At 37.1% G+C, this 17,846-nt stretch overlaps 2 protein-coding genes across 2 annotated transcripts; both read left to right on the top strand.

Annotated features, from left to right (window-relative positions):
• Positions 1-4,698: 4,698 nt before the first annotated feature.
• On the top strand, positions 4,699-7,443 carry taar20i (trace amine associated receptor 20i). The gene has a single exon (XM_087271468.1). It carries the CDS (start codon positions 4,736-4,738, stop codon positions 5,789-5,791), a length of 1,056 nt encoding a protein of 351 aa, XP_087127594.1. The 5' UTR covers positions 4,699-4,735; the 3' UTR covers positions 5,792-7,443.
• Positions 7,444-10,496: 3,053 nt separating this feature from the next.
• LOC141376335 (trace amine-associated receptor 13c-like) lies at positions 10,497-11,555 on the top strand. The gene has a single exon (XM_087271553.1). It carries the CDS (start codon positions 10,497-10,499, stop codon positions 11,553-11,555), a length of 1,059 nt encoding a protein of 352 aa, XP_087127679.1.
• The last annotated feature ends 6,291 nt before the right edge of the window (positions 11,556-17,846 follow it).

Here is a 17,846-nt window from a genome sequence, read left to right as displayed (position 1 = left end):
ATTGTGGAAGGAATGATCGATAAAAGGTTTCTAAAAAAACGGTGTGACAGCTTCAGGCACTGTGTGAAGTGTGCGTACTGCCTTGAAGTGGTATGTTTCCCGCAAAATGTGCACATGTGGCCTCAAACCATATCGATATGAACAATACTGGATAATACCGCATCGTGTTGGGGAATATCGATATATCCCAGAACCTGATGTATTGTTCAGCCCTAAGTCAAATGTGAAATTTTCTGTTGTCTATATTAAACTTGAAACAGCAATAAAGAGCATTGCTATTCTTTCACTCCAGAGAAATCACAGTGAGTGATTTGACACAGTGAACATGCATTAAAGCAATACTCAGTGGTCTACATGTGCTTGTTACCTCAAATTACAAAAATATCTGGCAAATGTCACAATAAATTAACAAAAGATTCAATTAAACACACCTTATGCCTCTTTGAGGTGACGCTGAATAAATGTCTAATCTGTATATCCCGCATCTAGCTTTCTCTCAATCTCTAAAGCGATTCCTGATCGAGTCATTGCTTAAGAAAATATGTATGGCTGGATTTGACTTTGCTGCATCTGCTTTCAAAATAAGAGTCCCACATACATAGTAAGTTCTAAATAAGCTTTGATAGACTTATAAATAAGGGAGGATAAAAGTGGTGGGACAAAATATTGATATGCAGATATATCGATATAAAGTTTGACAACTTTATTAATCCCACTATGGGGCAATTAAATTAGAGTAGCATTTCATACAACAAACACATAAAGAGACAAATCACCTACAAACAGTATTAAAAAACACACAATCCAGCATGCTTCATAATAACTTCACAATTTTAATTTAAAACTTGCTAAAATGTAAGGTTGTAAAGCCTTATTGCCTCAGGAACAAAGGTAAAATTATATCTGTTAGAAGAGCATTTGATGCTTCTAAACCTTCTTCCAGAGGGCAAGAGAACACAAAAAGGCTTCAGAGGATGGGAGTCATCTCCTATCACACTTTGAGTTTTTTTGTGTTTTTCAGATTTGCTGTTTGTGTAACTCTGCTAGACTCTGCAGAGGTAAACCAATAATCTTGGAATAATCTCTGGTATTGATATCTGTCTAAATGTAAAAAGATCTGGATGAATTAATCAATTATAAGAAAGTCACACACCGAATGACACCGGATGCACACATTCTCATGTTATTTTATATGAAATTATTCAGATGGGGCTCTGTGGAAATATGAACAGTGTTCTGAGTTGAAGCGGGGTGCCATGGACAGCCGCTGACTTGCGGCGCTGGTGTGCATACTCTGAAAAAAATCTATGTTGGGAATCCTAACATCTATGTTGGGAGTGCCTTTACAATGACTGCAGACTTTACTGGCAATTTTTCCATTATGGCAGATTAACAATACATGAGAGCAGCGACCTTCTTGTGGTGAGGCAACAGTGCTAACCACTAAGCCTCTGTGTCAACCCCAAGCTACTTAATTCAAACAAAATTTATATTAGATAAGGATAAAGGGCCTTGCATTTATTTAAATGTTGCAAACCTTGAGAAAGTCTTGTCAATGATATTATGAACACTTTTGCTAAAAAAAATTAATAAAAATAGGAAAAAAATGTAATTACTTTAATTTGATAACTAACTATTGTTCTTCACTGCTGAAGTGATTATACAATGTTAAATACAGCGAAGTAGACGTCATATGCGGGAGCCTTTTCTGATGCGACAATCTTGTCTTAAAGGTTACAAAGACCCTGGCTGCTTCATGTACAAATTTATGTTTAGGTTTAAGTTATTGTAATCAAAACTTGTAGTTAAAATTACAAAAAATAATTACTGATTGTTGATTGTTTTTAGATGGGGTCACTATAAAGAAGATCTCTTTCATCAATATTTCTCCTAAGACAAATTTTCTAATAAAATTATCTGTAACATTGAAGCATGCAGGGCAGATTATATACATAAATAAATACAGTTAATTATTTGATATATTAAACTAAACAAACCACCCAAGCCTTTTCCATTCTAAGAATTACAGTTAAGTTAGTCCTTAAAAAACAATCCCTTTAAAAATAACAGAATTTATGAGGCTAATTTTACTAAAAAATAAACCGAATATGCAGTATGATCCATGTGTAACCCCCTTGATTCCACACCACCCAAGCCCCTCTGAGCTGGGATCGAATCATTGCCTCTAGCCCCTGTTGCTGGAGCACCTTTTAGAGGTCTGAGGAGTGAGGTTTATCTGCACAGCACTACACTAGCTGGCCTCTGTTATACATTCATAATGATTACAGTTAAAATAATGTAAACACTCATTTTATATATAAACTATATATATATAAAAAAGTAATAAATTAAGTAATGGAACATAAAATGTAAAAAAATAAAGACTCCTCGTCAAAGTTGAACATGACTGCGGCCTGTGCACACGCATCTGTTTAAAGCTTCATAAAGATCAGAGCTAACTGACACTATATCAGTAATAATCTGATGCTTGCTGTCAACTAGGCTATGTTATTTAAGGGTGTTCAACATTGATAGGATCTGTTGTTGTCAAACTTATGTTTCCTTTTTAATATTAAGATACTTTCTTTGAAATCTGTAATACCACTATTGACCCTTATCACTGATATTGTTTGCGCTACATTCATTCTTCCATGGTGGGGCGCCAAGCCAAAATTGTTCCCGCCATGGCTACATTACAGCTTTTCATTTAAAATATTTGTGTTTTTTTTTTTTTTAATAGCAGGTAATAATCGCACCAAAACATATTAAAAGGTAAGTGAATTATAACTTATGCATTTGCGTAGAGACTCCTGGATGCATTTGCGTAGAGACTCCTGGATGCCTGCAAACAAATGATAATCTCCCGGAAATCATCTCTGTGTCCCCCGGAAATAAGTTTTGCCAACTTGGGACGTCTGAAATTGGTTGACATCACCCAACCCTAATTCACTGTGTGTTCTGTGCAAATGACCACTAATTGTAAAATCTAACACGGCAAACAACATCGCCTTTGCAAAGTTTAAACTAATAATGCAGCTCATGACAAAGACCTGTATTGTGCAGATCCAAGTTGTCATCGGGAGAATCCTCCTCTCACATTCTCAGATTCTCCAGTTTAACATCACAGAAAAATGTAAGTCTGCGAATAACCAAACTGTGCACTTAAAATGTGCACTTTTCTCAGAGCATGCATGTGTTCTCTCTCAAACACAGGTGCATGTGCCCAGGTCGTTGCCATAGACACAAACCAAAACTTTTAAAGAACGGTAGAGGCCAGAATCTTCATCCTTTTTTTGTCTGTTCTGTCTTGAGATGCATATTATGATTCTATTTAGTAAGGGTGTTACGATCCTCCAAATCCTCGATTCGATTACATTTTCGATTCTAAAGGCACGATTCGATTCGATTTTCGATTATGAATAATTAATTAATTAATGACCAATTAATTATTTGTAGCCTACCGTTTAAACTACCTGACCTGCATGGTCTTTGTTTTACCCATAAACAAATCATACAGTAAATGAATGAAGGCAAGATACACACATTATTACCACCTGTCAATCACTTTTTCTGCGGGACTCGTGAATAGGCAGTGATCTGTGTCGTTATAATGGCGTCGGTAAAAAAGACGCACAACCAACAGGAATTAGCCAACAGTATCTGAGGTGTTCGCTAAAATGACTAAGTACAAGTGAGTGAAAGATTGAAGCAGTCCTCTGACTGCCTGGACCTGCTGTCTTGAGCGCATGGCTGTGTGTGCGTCTGTGTCTGTGTGGTCACGTGATGTGCATTTTCAGAGGTAGAGAGGAAGGAGGGCTGCTCAGAAGTGCTACACGCCACTGTGGATGTCAAATCGTTGTCGTTCTAAAATGCCATTTAAAAACAAAGACAGTGTAAACAGGGCCTGAGTGTGTACTTTTCGCAAACGGATTTGCAACGAGGGCGGGCGGAGGATCGCGATGCCGGTGTTGTCTATCGGACGAACCGTACGTAATACGTACATAGCAGAGTTTGCAAAACTGTGTTTTTTTTGTCGACAACACGAACGTTGTCAACATAACTCACTGGAAATCCAAAATGCTTTAACACCGGCGACTTCATTGAAAGAGGAGAGGGTTTAAGTTCTGTCGACGGGTCTCCTGCTTCTGCAGTTTAACAAGCACTTCAACAAGCCTGTTTATTTCCCGCTTGGCAAGCCAAGCTGACGTGACATGGGGGCATGGCAGCATCTACGATTCTATTTTTTGATTCGATAATCGAAGTTAAGCATAAATTTCGATCAATTCCGATTTGACACCCTTACTATTTAGTTACTGGTTTTGCAACTTTCAGCTTTGAATAAGTGTCCCTACATTTTTTTCTGGCGCTCCTAAATTTTGACGTCAGGAGCACTGGTGCTACCAAATAAAAAATGTAATTTCAAGCCCTGCGACATATCAGTCTGTGTTTTGGTTGATGAAATTTTAATCAAATCCACAACAAAGGGTTTCACTTAAATGAGTTCCAGAGTCACTTTAGATTTGAAAACATAGTGGAGTTTTAGCAGCTCATTAAAGCAATTAACACATTTTTTGAGCTAATATTTGCTTTTCAACAGCAGCAAAAAAAAAACAAAAAACTAATCTGGACAGAAGAAATGAATTGCATTTCACAGCTAACGAAGTGAATAAAAAAAAAAAATTACATCAGAGTGGGCGGTAGATGGGTCGGTCAGTCTGATCTAAATACTGTATAAATGAAAAGACAGAAAGGAGAGCAGAACAAACTCCTAACAGGAGGAGACTCACTCATGCCCTACGAGACAGAGGATCAGGAGACTCAATACTGCTTTCCTAACATCAACTCATCATGCGTCAAGGAACAACGCTCCAGTCATGGATATATCATCATATATGTGTTTGTGTCATTGCTGTCAGCATGGACTGTGTTTCTGAACCTGCTGGTGATCATCTCCATCTCTCACTTCAAGAAGCTTCACACTCCAACCAACATGATTATTCTCTCTCTGGCTGTAAATGATCTGCTTATTGGACTCGCCATGCCTATGGAGGCCATCAGAATGATTCAGACATGTTGGTATTTTGGAGACACTTTCTGTGGAATTTATATATTATTTGTGTCAATACTTCTCGCAGCATCTCTTGGTAATTTACTTTTAATTGCTGTTGATCGTTATGTGGCTGTTTGTCACCCTTTATTTTACCCACGGAAAACAACAATGGCTAAAATATTAATAACTATCTGTCTGAATTTTGCTTGTTTATCAGCATATAACACTGCCTTTGTAATTAATAATGGATATTTTGACACTTCACACAGAACAGATGTGTGTTATGGACAGTGTTCAGTCATGATACGTTTTAGCTGGATAGTCACTGATCTGTTCATGTCTTTTATTTTTCCTTGCACTCTGATCATGATGTTTTATTTGAGGATTTTCTATGTGGTTCATCAGCAAGTGAAGGTTATAAACTCTCTGATGAAGGGTGGTAAATGTGTAACGGAGGGTTCAGGGAAGAGGAAATCTGAGAGTAAAGCTGCTCTGACTTTAGGAATCATTGTGTCAGTGTATATGCTTTGCTGGATTCCATATTATATCTGTTCTCTAACTGTAAACTCTTACACAGCTATAAATGTTTTAATATTTGGTGTACATGCTAGCTCTGGTCTGAATCCTCTGGTTTATGCTTTATTTTACCCCTGGTTTAAAAAGACAGCTAAACTCATTTTAACTCTGATGATATTTCAGCCGGCGTCCTCTCTTATCAATGTTTTTACACATGAATTATAATTATTTGCAAATCTGTCACTAATAAATTTGTAATTTTCACTAAAGTTGCACAGCATTACATGGCTTATTTCATCCTGTAAGTTTGATGTTTAGTAAAAAAAAGAATTGTGACAGTAGTACACATTATTACTGTGTGAATTAGATATGGTGTGGGGGTTGTGAGGGTCATCTTGCTTTATGCTGCATCCCATATAATATTTTTATAACATTCATAACTGCTATGAAAACTATGTTTGTTCCCAAAATCACCTGTTTATTTATAATAAATTTCATACTTGTTTTTTTTCTTGAATCTGAAAAACAAATGTTGAAGTGTTTTGTGGCCAACGCCATGTTCATACGAACACGGTTATTTTCAAAACTGCACTTTTTTTATACACTAAACTATACTAAAACCAAAACTATCTGAAAACCCAAGATGAAGATTTTCAGAAACTCTGGGTACAGTGTGGTCATGTGGAGACTACAACCAGAGTTTTTGCCTCATGATGTCAGTGAGCAAGCGGTTTTCTTCTTTTCTGGTTGGCTGGAGTGCGGAAGACACACAGTTTAGCATATTCTACACGCTCACACCACATGCATCATGTATTCCATATCGTTTGCACAGTGGGACAGTAATCCGCCTGTTTTGTTTGCATTGACTTGTATGCGGTTTACTTGCGAAAACACTTAATGCTCTGTTGGTTCGGCATGCCCAAAACATAAATCACATCAAGTTTTTTTCAGTTTCATGTAGATTTTTAACAAAAATTAAAGCAGGGGAACTCTGTTTATAAAAATAATTGCGTATGAGTGGACATGTAATGAGAGTTAAAGAATGAGGTCAGTGGTGTGAGTGATAATGAGCGTCATCTGTGCAGCAAACCTGTCTCTAGCCCATCAGAAGAGCTCCAGAAGGAAAAAAGTAGAGCTGATGACAGTGAAGGACCAGCAGACCATGCCTCAGACTCTTTACATTTATGTTCTGGTTATATTTATGTCTATTTATCAAGAACTGCTGCTTGTTTTAATTATTTTTGGATTAGATTTAATTTATAGTTTTCACTCACTAGTTTAAGCCCTCTTCTTTCATGAAGCATTTATTATATTAATGTTACAATAAATGTCACAATAGAGAAAATATTTTTTCAATGTGTTTGTTTCTACTGTAGCTTTCTCCAGGCAGATATATCAGTGTTTCCTCTAGGATTTTTTCCAGCTGTGGCGGCAGACTTTAATGCGTCCTGAAGTACAGTGAAACGGCTATAAACTCCAGCAAGATGAAGTTATTATATGCAGAGCCACAGACCGTTATCTATAAATAAAGTATAATTATGGAAGCTGTGTTCATCATAACTGAAAGCTAAGCCGTGTTTGCTGGTCTCTCGCATCACGCACCTGTCAGTCAGTCAGTCAGCATGTCACCTTAAAGGCACAGTACTAGTACGGTCACAGAAAAGTTTGCGCTGTTCTTATTCACTTACCTTTAAATATGTTTTCAGTGAAAAAAAATGACCGAACATTTTGAATAAGAAGCTGTAATGTAGCTGTGGTGGGATGAATTTTGGTGTGACACCCTGCCACGGAAGAATGAATCAAAAATCATGCTTATTTTCGATTATCGAATCAAAAAATGGAATCGTTGATGCTGCCACGCCCCCATGACACGTCAGCTTGGCTTGCCAAGCGGAAAAAAACACACTTGTTGAAGAGCTTGTTGAACTGCTGACGCAGGAGACCCGTCGACAGAACTTAAACCTTCTCCTCTTACAATGAAGTCGCCAGTGTGAAAGTATTTTGGATTTCCAGTGAATTATGTTGACGATGTTCGTGTTGTCAAGAAAAAAAAAAACAGTTTGCAAGCTCCGCTATGTATTACGCCCCATTCACATGGGGCTTCAGCGTCAATGCTTGACTGAAGGCTGTCTGAAGGTGGGGCTGAAGCGATCGTCATGGAAGCGTTAGCCAATGAGATTCAGTCAGCAATAGGCCACTGTCTAGCAGATGTATTTGCATATACAGCGATCTGATTCGCTGACGCTTCCATCGGCGCTTGAAAAGTTGAGCTAGTCCCAACTTCTGCAGCGAGCAACGCCTCTGAAGCGGCGCCGACAGATCCACAATGCAGTTTGGCAACGCCTGACATCACACATTCAAAGTGAATGGGAAGCGTTGACTTGAAACCCTGTGTGAATGGGGCGTTAGGGTTGGGCCGATAGACAACACCAGAATCGCAATCCTCCGCCCCGTCCCCGTTGCAAATCCGCTCTGGAAAAATACACACTCAGGCCCTGTTTACATTAATAGGTCTTTTAAATGGCATTTTATAACGATAACGATCCACATCCACACTTTCTGAGCAGCCCTCCTTCCTCACTACCGCTGAAAACGCACCTCACGTGATCACACACACACACAGGCGGGAGCGCACACACACAGACGCACACACATTGTCATGCGCTCGAGACAGCGGGTCCAGGCAGTCAGCGGGTCAGTAGACTGCTTCAATCTTTCACTTTCACACTTGAACTTGGTCATTTTAGCGAACATCACAGATACTGTTGGCTGTGCACCTTTTTTACTGACGCCATTATAAGGACAAAGATCACTGCCTATTTACGAGTCCCGCGGAAAAAGTGATTGACAGGTGGCCATTATGTGTGTAACTTATCTTTATTCATTTACTGTATGATTTGTTTATGATTTTGTTTAATTTTTCTTTTTTAAATCGAAAATCGAATCCAACTGTGATTTTAGAATTGAAAATGTAATCGAATCAAGGATTTGGAGGATCGTGACACCCTTATCTGAAACCAGATTGAAAATTGTCTAAACATTCTTTGGAGCGTAAGATCTTATTAACCTGATTAAAAACTACTTTTTCAATGATTTCGCCAATAAAATGGGAGATTTGAGAGTCACCTGTAATTGCTCAATAATTACAAAACAAATGATAAATTACAAAACAAAATATATATCAATTTGTTCTGTGATGATGTTACCACAGGAGAAAAAGTTATGACTAGGGATGCTCATTTCGGTTAATTTTGCTAACTGACAACCGCTGCTTGTTAATGGATTATTAACGGTTAACTGGTCAGATTACTATTAACTTTTATAAACAAAGTGACGAGTCTATTTTGTGTCTGATACATTAAATATTGCATTTTAAAATACTGATTTATTTTACCATGCTAGCATATTAATGGCAGAACATAACAACAGAGCATCTTCACGCACCTGCAGTGTTTAGCACAGAAGAACAGAATAAATTAAATAAAATGAATAAAATAAATAGGCCTGCCCTAAAATATTTTCCACTTGAATATTTAAGTTATATTACAAAACGAAAACACTGAATGATTCTTTTTAAAAATGGCCATAGTCTGTTTTTTCAGTCATGTTTTTTTTCTTGTCAAATAAAAATAGCTGACTTCCTCAAATCGCTCGCTCCACAGAGAATATGCATTTATTTAATGCCCCGCTGTTATTATTATATCACAAAACCTTTTTACATTTTTAATAGAAATCATTATTTTAAAGATTATGTCTTGCTATATGGCTTCCTCTCTTTCTCTCGCTGTTTAAGTGCGCGTGCTGCATGATGAAAAGACAATGACAACATGCGCATATGTAGACTTTTTGTAAACAGTTTTGTTGTTTAAATATGATTTGGCAATAATGTGCATACATGCATTCTTCCATTTTGCGTCTTTGGCAAATATGTCTGTAGGCACGGGTCATATGTTATCGTCCCACAAGTTCAATTCAATTTAATTCAATTCAGCTTTATTTGTATAGCGCTTTTACAATGTAGATTGTGTCAAAGCAGCTTCACATAAATGGTCATAGTAACTGGAACATTGTAGTTCAGTTTTTAGTGTTTAAGTTCAGTTCAGTTCAGTTTAGCTCAGTTCAGTGTGATTTAATCATTACTGAGAGTTCAAACACTGAAGAGCAAATTCATCAATGCGTAGCTCTACCAATCCTGAACCATGCGAGCCAGTGGCGACAGCGGAGAGGGAAAAAAAACTTCACCTGATGGGAGTGAAGAAAAAAAACCTTGAGAGAACCAGACTCAGTTGAGCACGACCATTTTAATTTCTCCGCTGGCCAAAAGTCTTGTGCAGACAAGTTAACAAGTATGTCTTGCAGTTGAACAAGGGGCCGAGCTAATGTGCTTTCCATTCCAAAAACATGAGGCGCACCCTATTCCATTTATGTTGGCAAGGAAAAAAGAAGAAAAGAAGCCCGGTCCTCTTTTTTGTCATTATGAAACAACTGAATCAGCTGGGTATCGACTGTGCAAAAGTGTTGCTGTCTGTGTTGTTACAATTGTAATATTTAATAATATTGTGATATTCAAGATTTGTACATTCAAACAGCTCTAGATAACTTGAAACGGCGATTAGACCTACATTGCGGCATTAATGCGTCCTGAAGTAAAGCAAAACGGCTATAAACTCCAGCAAGATAGAGTGACTATATGCAGAGCCACAGACCTTTATCTATAAATAAAGTATAATTATGGAAGCTGTGTTCATCTTAACTGAACGCTACGTTGTGTTTGCCAGCCTCACACATCACGCACCTGTCAGTCAGTCAGCCAGTCTTATGGTTTGTATTAAAAAACTAAAAAATTAGAAAACAGATTTTTTTTTTTTTGATAGATTACATCAGAGTGGGCGGTAGATGGGTTGGTTAGTCTGATCCAGACACTGTATAAATGAAAGGACAGAAAGGAGAACAGAACAAACTCCTAACAGGAGGAGACTCACTCATGGCCTACGAGACAGAGGATCAGGAGACTCAATACTGCTTTCCTGACATCAACTCATCATGTGTCAAGGGGAGACGCTCAAGTAATGGATATATCATCATATATGTGTTTGTGTCATTGCTGTCAGCATGGACTGTGTTTCTGAACCTGCTGGTGATCATCTCCATCTCTCACTTCAAGAAGCTTCACACTCCAACCAACATGATTATTCTCTCTCTGGCTGTAAATGATCTGCTTGTTGGAGTTGTCATGCCTGTAGAGGCCATCAGAATGACTGAGACGTGTTGGTATTTTGGAGACACTTTCTGTGGACTCTATTTATTTTTTGTGTCTTTACTTCTCGCAGCATCTCTTGGTAATTTACTTTTAATTGCTGTTGATCGTTATGTGGCTGTGTGTCACCCTCTACTGTATACACAGAAAATAACCATCACTAAAATGTTAACAAGTATCTGCCTGTGCTGGGCTTGCTTTTCAACTTACTGCACTACCTTTGTAATTGATAATAGAAATTTTGACACTTCACACAGAACAGATGTGTGTTACGGAGAGTGTTTAGTAATGATAAGTCTTAGTTGGTTAGTCATTGATCTGTTCATGTCTTTTATTTTTCCTTGCACTCTGATCATACTGTTATATTTGAGGATTTTCTATGTTGTTCATCAGCAAGTGAAGGTTATAAACTCTCTGATGAAGCGTGGTAAATGTGTAACAGAGGGTTCAGTAAAGAGGAAATCTGAGAGTAAAGCTGCTCTAACTTTAGGAATCATTGTGTCAGTTTATCTGCTGTGCTGGATTCCATATTGCATCTGTTCTCTAATTGTAAACTCCTCCACAGCTCTAAATGTTATAATATGGACTGTGTATGCTAACTCAGGTGTGAATCCTCTGGTTTATGCTTTATTTTACCCCTGGTTTAAAAAGACAGGTAAACTCATCTTGACTCTAAACATATTACAGCCAGCATCCTCTGTAATCAATATTTTTACACAAAATAAACTATAATTAATTACAAAGCTGTCACTAATATAGATAACATATTTGATTTCACTTTGTAATTTTCACTAATCATGTTATATCACACATAGCTTACTTTAACCTGTAAGTTTGATGTTTAAGTGTACTGCTGTGAAAACAAGACCAAGATCCGTGACAATAGTAGGCATTAACTGTGCGAGTTAGGTATGGTATGGGTAATGTGAGGCACATCTTGCTTTATCCTATATAATAATATTTATAATATTCATAACTGCCATAATAGAGGAAATATATCTGTATAGTGACATATGCTTCAATGTGTTTGTTTCTACTAGTTTGAGCACAAAAGTCATAAAATACAAATCAAGAGTGATGATGATCATGAGCAGAGAGGATACTTGTGATTTAGACATGCTGTATTTAACTGATACTCTAAACCAGCAGTAAAATAATGCTAAATAAAAAATGTAGACATGAATTTAATGTAAATGTCATACAGAATAAAGGAAAGCTTATAAATGTTTACAACAAATCACTGTCATAGAGAGAGAATGAAGTTCAGCTTGAAGATCTGCTGAGCAATGACCCGGTCTTTCAGGTTTGTGCTTTATAATCACAACATTGGTCAAATCAGACCCTTCCTATTAGAAAACACAGTAAAACTACTTCAAGCTCTTGTGATTTCATGAATGGACTACTGCAGAGCTCTATCAGCAGGCATTCAAACCAGCATAAATAAGCCAGAATACAGCTTCATGTCTGCTCTTCAGTCGGCCAAAAGTGTTTTTTTGTGACTCAAATGTGACATTTTCTGTTCTCGATATTAAACTAGAAACAGCAATGAAGTGCATTGCTATTCTTTCACTCCAGAGAAATCACAGTAACACTGAGTAATTTAACAGTGCTTTAACATGCATTAAAGGCAATACTCAGCGATCTACATGTGTTTGTTACCTCAAATTACAAAAATATCTGGCAATTGTCACAATAAATTAAAAGATACAATCAAGTATACCTCTGAGGTGGCGCTAAATAAATGTATCATCTGTATATCTCGCATTTTGCTTTCTCTCAGTCTAAAGTGATTCTTCATGGTGTCATTAGCAATGCATACAAAACAAAATTTGTGTGGCTGGATTTGACTTTGCTGCATCTGCTCTCAAAAAAAAAAAAGAGTCCCACATAGTAATTACATAGTAAGTTCTAAATAAGGTTTGATTGACTTAAATAAGGGAGATATAGGGGTGGGACATAATATCGATTATGTTTATATATCATGACTCTAGTATCAATGTTTCTAAATGTGCAAAAGATCTGGTTTAATTAAGAAGTATTAAGACGCTGGTGTGAATATCCTGATAGATATGTTTAGAATTCTAAAATGCTTGCCGTTGCATGGTACAGTGCCATGCAGCGCCATGAAACAGCCACTAAGCCAATGTGTCGCCCCAAACTACTTCATTCAGACAATATTTATAATAAAGATACAGGACCTTGCGTTTATTTAACCATTGCAAATCTTGAGAAAGTCTTGTAAATGATATCATGAACACTTTGGCTGAAAATATTAAAGAAAGGACCATGAAACCCCCGTTTCAGCAGGGTTTTTTCACACCTCTACTTTGGAAAAAGTCAGGAAAGTGGGCGTGTCCAGCTCTGTTTAGGGGGGAGTGTCGGAGGAGGGAAAAGAGGGAATGTCCGTAACAATTTGCATAAAAATGGGAGTGCCAGTTTGGGCACATGCTGATATTTACAATGGCAAATCAAACACACAGACGCAGGGCAGAAAGACAGTCACTGTGTTTACATGGACATCAGTAATCAAGTTATTTGCCAAATTATTAAATGGTGGACTTTAACTACAGTTTGGCTCTTTCATTCAGGAATTTTATTCATGCCCCTCGTGACAAATGAGATATTTGAGTTGAGGAGCTGCGTGTATCTTTCCTGCAATGTTTGATAACGTACGGCGAATGAGAGAAAAAAACCTCTGCATTTCTCTGTAACTTAGATGCACTCGGTAGTGTCAGAAAGCCGTGTTTGTTATTCCTGTCACAAAATGCGGCGAAAATCCTACACAATGGTAAGTTTGATGGTGGTCCTTACATGTTTACACTCATAGAGCAGCATTTACATCAGATCTTTCAGTCCAAAATATTGTAGTGTTAATAACATATGGTAAAATTTTATTAACTAAGAAATCATTTGAATAAGGTCTGTCTTTAAAAACTGAAAGAGTACAAACTAACTTTGCCTCTGAATAAACAAAGACTACTGGTCGCTCACTTACCAAATCTATAGAGACAGAACAATCAACAACAACTGGAGCAGCGTCTTAATTATAAGGACATGAGCAACAAATCTGTATGTCACCATTTCCAGATGAGAAAAGCTCTCGGGTAAAAAAAATATTTCAACACATCACTGGGAAACATCCATTCACACTCATTTACACACATACAATTTGGTACAATTTAGCTTACCCAATTCACCTGTACTGCATGTCTTTGGAAACCGGAGCACCCGGAGGTAACCCACACGAACGCAGGGAAAACTTGCAAACTCCACACAGAAACGCCAACTGACCTAGCCTAGGCTCGAACCAGTGACCTTGCTGTGAGACGACAGTACTACCTACTGCACCACCGCGTCGCCATATACTAGGCAGTGTACATGTGCTTGTTACCTCAAATGACAAAAATTTATGGCAAATTTCACAATAAATTAACAAAATATACAATTAAACATACCTTTACGCCTCTTTGAGGTGGCGCTGAATAAATGTCTAACCTGTATACCCCGCATCTAGCTTTCTCTCAATCTCTAAAGCAATTCCTCAGAGTCATTGCTTAACACACATAGAAAAAAAAATATGTATGGTTGGATTAGACTTCGCTGCGTCTGCTTTCAAAATAAGAGTCCCACATACATAGTAATCTTTATATAAGCTTTGATAGATTTATAAAAAAAATAGGGTTGGGACAAAATATTGATATTAGCACTAAATCAAAATATTGATTTAGCACGCGGAGGCGCACTAAACTCACACGGGAAAGAACTGGACATTTAATTTATGTTTTAGTTAACTAATTCTTTAAATACAACTCTCTTGATCTCTAAAGGGGAAAAAACGCAAAAGAAATTATTAAATGTCCTTAAATAAATTTTAGCAGCGACGCAACTGCCTGTCATTTTCACATTCGTTTTTCAGTTAGGGATTAGGTCTATTACCCTAATAAACATCTTTTTGTTGGACACAGCACAGTATTCTACACTATAATCAATATTATAATTTATTATATTCATTATTAAAACTAATAAGCGTTACAATTGATAAAACACAAAACCCTTTTTAATGTTTGCTTTCAATTTAGGATCACTAACAGTTGTAATAAGAAACATCCGATTATGCAGCAGCAGTCTCAAGTTAGGGCACTTAAAAATGCCTTTTGAGTTTAAAGATGATCAGCCTGCCGTGCCAAGTCAAGTTTACAGGGTCATAACTGAAACCGGTATATTGCATTTAATTTAAACCACTGGTCTGATGCCGAAGCCATAATTCGTCTGCACTAATAAACGGCATTGTTGCATAACCTTCTTTGATGAAATCTAATAGTGAAATTGCATACTATTGTTATTATTAAGAGTATAATTCTACCTTAAGTAAGTAACTTAGGCAGTAATGCTAAGCAATAAATAAGTGAATAAATAGCCTAAATGAAATTAACAAGAGAGACCGAAATCACAAAGTGCCCCAAATATGGCATTAAAATGCCCCCTCAGTTATGACAATTTAGCGCCGGGCCTGCTATCGACCTTATTCTGAAATGCGGAAGTGTGCCTGTTTTCGCAATTGTTTCAGAACTTCCAATTTAGTCGCCTATGGGAGAAATGACTAGGAATAATAAACAGCAAAAAACTTTCAAACTACTTGCTCTACAAACAAATGTTTGCATGACTATACAGACCAAGTAGAATAATATAATAAAAAAATATCAGTTTGCAACATCAAACAGCGAAACGAGCCGTTTTTAATATCTAAAGATGAATGGAAGTGAATGAAACCGGAAGTCTCGAGCCATGAAGATTCAAATGGCTGCGCCTGCTCGTCGATGAAGAATAAGGTGAATAGCCATACTTGATTGTTTGTAGCGAGAAGAAAAAAAAAACTGATAAAAACCTGGCTGGGCAAACGGCGATAACATGGATTATCTGTTCTTCAGAAAAAATCATAGACACGACATTGTGAAGGCGTTTATCATACAACACAGTTCGTGTTTATGATCATCTATGATTAACTAATATTATATAAACATATTAATTACTCTTCTCTCTCTAGACTTTGTTTTAGAGCTTGTTCTTGTCGGCGCAATATAGGTTTATTGCATGTACGAATTCGATTATGAAGAATGATTAAGAGCTTGCATTTTTTTGTTGCATCCTTTTCGCAAGTTTTTTATTTATCTATTTATTTAAGTGGTGAGAACACTATTCACTGGCAAAAATGTTCCTCCTGTACCACCAACAAATATGGTAGCCTACCTAAGTTAATTTACCTTTTATGTAAAAATTAAAGAATAACTTATAACTTAATTAAACGGCCATGAAACCCCCTCATTTCAGCAGGGTGTTTTCACACCTCTACTTTGGAAAAAGTCAGAAAAGTGTCGGAGAAAGAAAAGAGGCATTGTGTGGGAGTGTCTATTTGGGCGCGCTGAGTTTCAGAGCCAAAATACACACACACAGTGGACAAAGTGACTGTGTTTACATGGACATCTGTGGTCGAATTATTTGCCAAATTAATAAATGTTGGACTTTTACTGCAGTTTGGCTCTTTCATTCAGGGAATTCATTCATGTCCCTCACGACAAACCAGATATTTGATTCGAGGAGCTGCTCTAAGCGTGTATTTTTCATGCAATGTTTGATACCACACGGCGAATGAGAGAAAAAAAACCCTCAGCATTTCCCGCAAACTTAGATGCACACGGCAGGTAGCGTCAGAAAGCCGCGTGTGTTATTCCGGTCACAAAATGCGGTGAAAATCCTACACGTGGTTAAAGTTTGGTTGTAGTGCTAACATGTTTACACTCGGTGCAATAGTTTGTTCGATACGAACAAACTGAATAAACAAAGAGCACTGGTCTCTCACTAACCAAATCTGTAGAGACAGGACAATCACCAGCAACTAGAATCTTTATTAAGAGGAGACTAAAGCGAATCCGGATCTCAGCGTTTGCAGATGAGAACAGCTCTCAGGTAAACAATAATCCTCCTAAGACACGTAAGTTATTGTTGCCGAGCGTTGCGTACACTGTTAATCCAAGCGTGACTCCAGCTGCGCTCTCACAGAGAGAAAATGAAAACAAAACTTCACTGCAGCAAACTATAAAAGCAACACTTCACGCTTGTTTTGCCAACACAACGTGGCGTCTGTGTCGTGTAAACACTGACAGTAATGAATATTAATGAAGTTGCACAATAGAGCGCGCTGATTGGTTTGAACCAAGCTTTACTCATGCATTAATGCAACACACTGTAAGACGTAATAAGACTCACTCTGGCACAGACGTCCAGTCTGCACGCTGGAATACACGCTATTATGTCATGGCCGTGACGCAGCTTCAAAAATTAGTTTCAAACCGGAAGTACGAATTTGCTTGAAATAACGCAAAAACAACCAATTTACACTTTTTAGTGAAATATAGGTGTCCTAATAGTGTTTTTAGCAGTGTGGGACACATATACGACTGTCAACAGCTCAAAAAATGTGTTTTGGTGTTTCGTGACCCTTTAAATATTAATTAATAAAACATTCGTATAAACGTACGTTTTTATTTTTGAACTTTTGTTAATAAAACAACACAATACTGCTTTTAAATAATATTATAATATTAAATATTATTAATATTAAATATTAATAATAATAATAATTAATAATAATATTAAATAATATTAAATATTAAATAACTTGAACTGCTTAAAATCCTATAACAATAATTAAACTTTACATTTTTAAGAACTTCACAAATAGTCTAAATGGCACTTTACTAATCAGTAATAATATAAATATTAACAAGTCAGATGTTTAAAAAAACAGTGTAGGTTCTGTCTACCTTTTTGTCATCTATTTATATTTTAAAGTCTTTGCCAGAAAAACTAACGTGTTGACTTTGTCCGGTTTAAGTGAAGACCTAATTGGGGTTATAATGTTTCCAGCAATACACGTTCAGACGGTGTGCTTGTAGAACAAATGCACAGATACATTTTCAAAACCGTGCAAGAGAGGGTTTCTTGCTTCATTGCTCCGCCACCCGC

The sequence above is a fragment of the Danio rerio genome, chromosome 10 (assembly GCF_052040795.2).
Source record: "Danio rerio strain M-AB ecotype USA chromosome 10, GRCz13ab, whole genome shotgun sequence".
Lineage (NCBI taxonomy): Eukaryota > Metazoa > Chordata > Actinopteri > Cypriniformes > Danionidae > Danio > Danio rerio.
This window is presented reverse-complemented; position numbering and strand designations above follow the sequence as displayed.

What these genes read in the sequence shown, in the direction of transcription:
- LOC141376335 (XM_087271553.1), top strand. Translation starts at nt 10,497, where the DNA reads ATGAAAGGACAGAAAGGAGAACAGAACAAACTCCTAACAGGAGGAGAC.
- taar20i (XM_087271468.1), top strand. Translation starts at nt 4,736, where the DNA reads ATGAAAAGACAGAAAGGAGAGCAGAACAAACTCCTAACAGGAGGAGAC.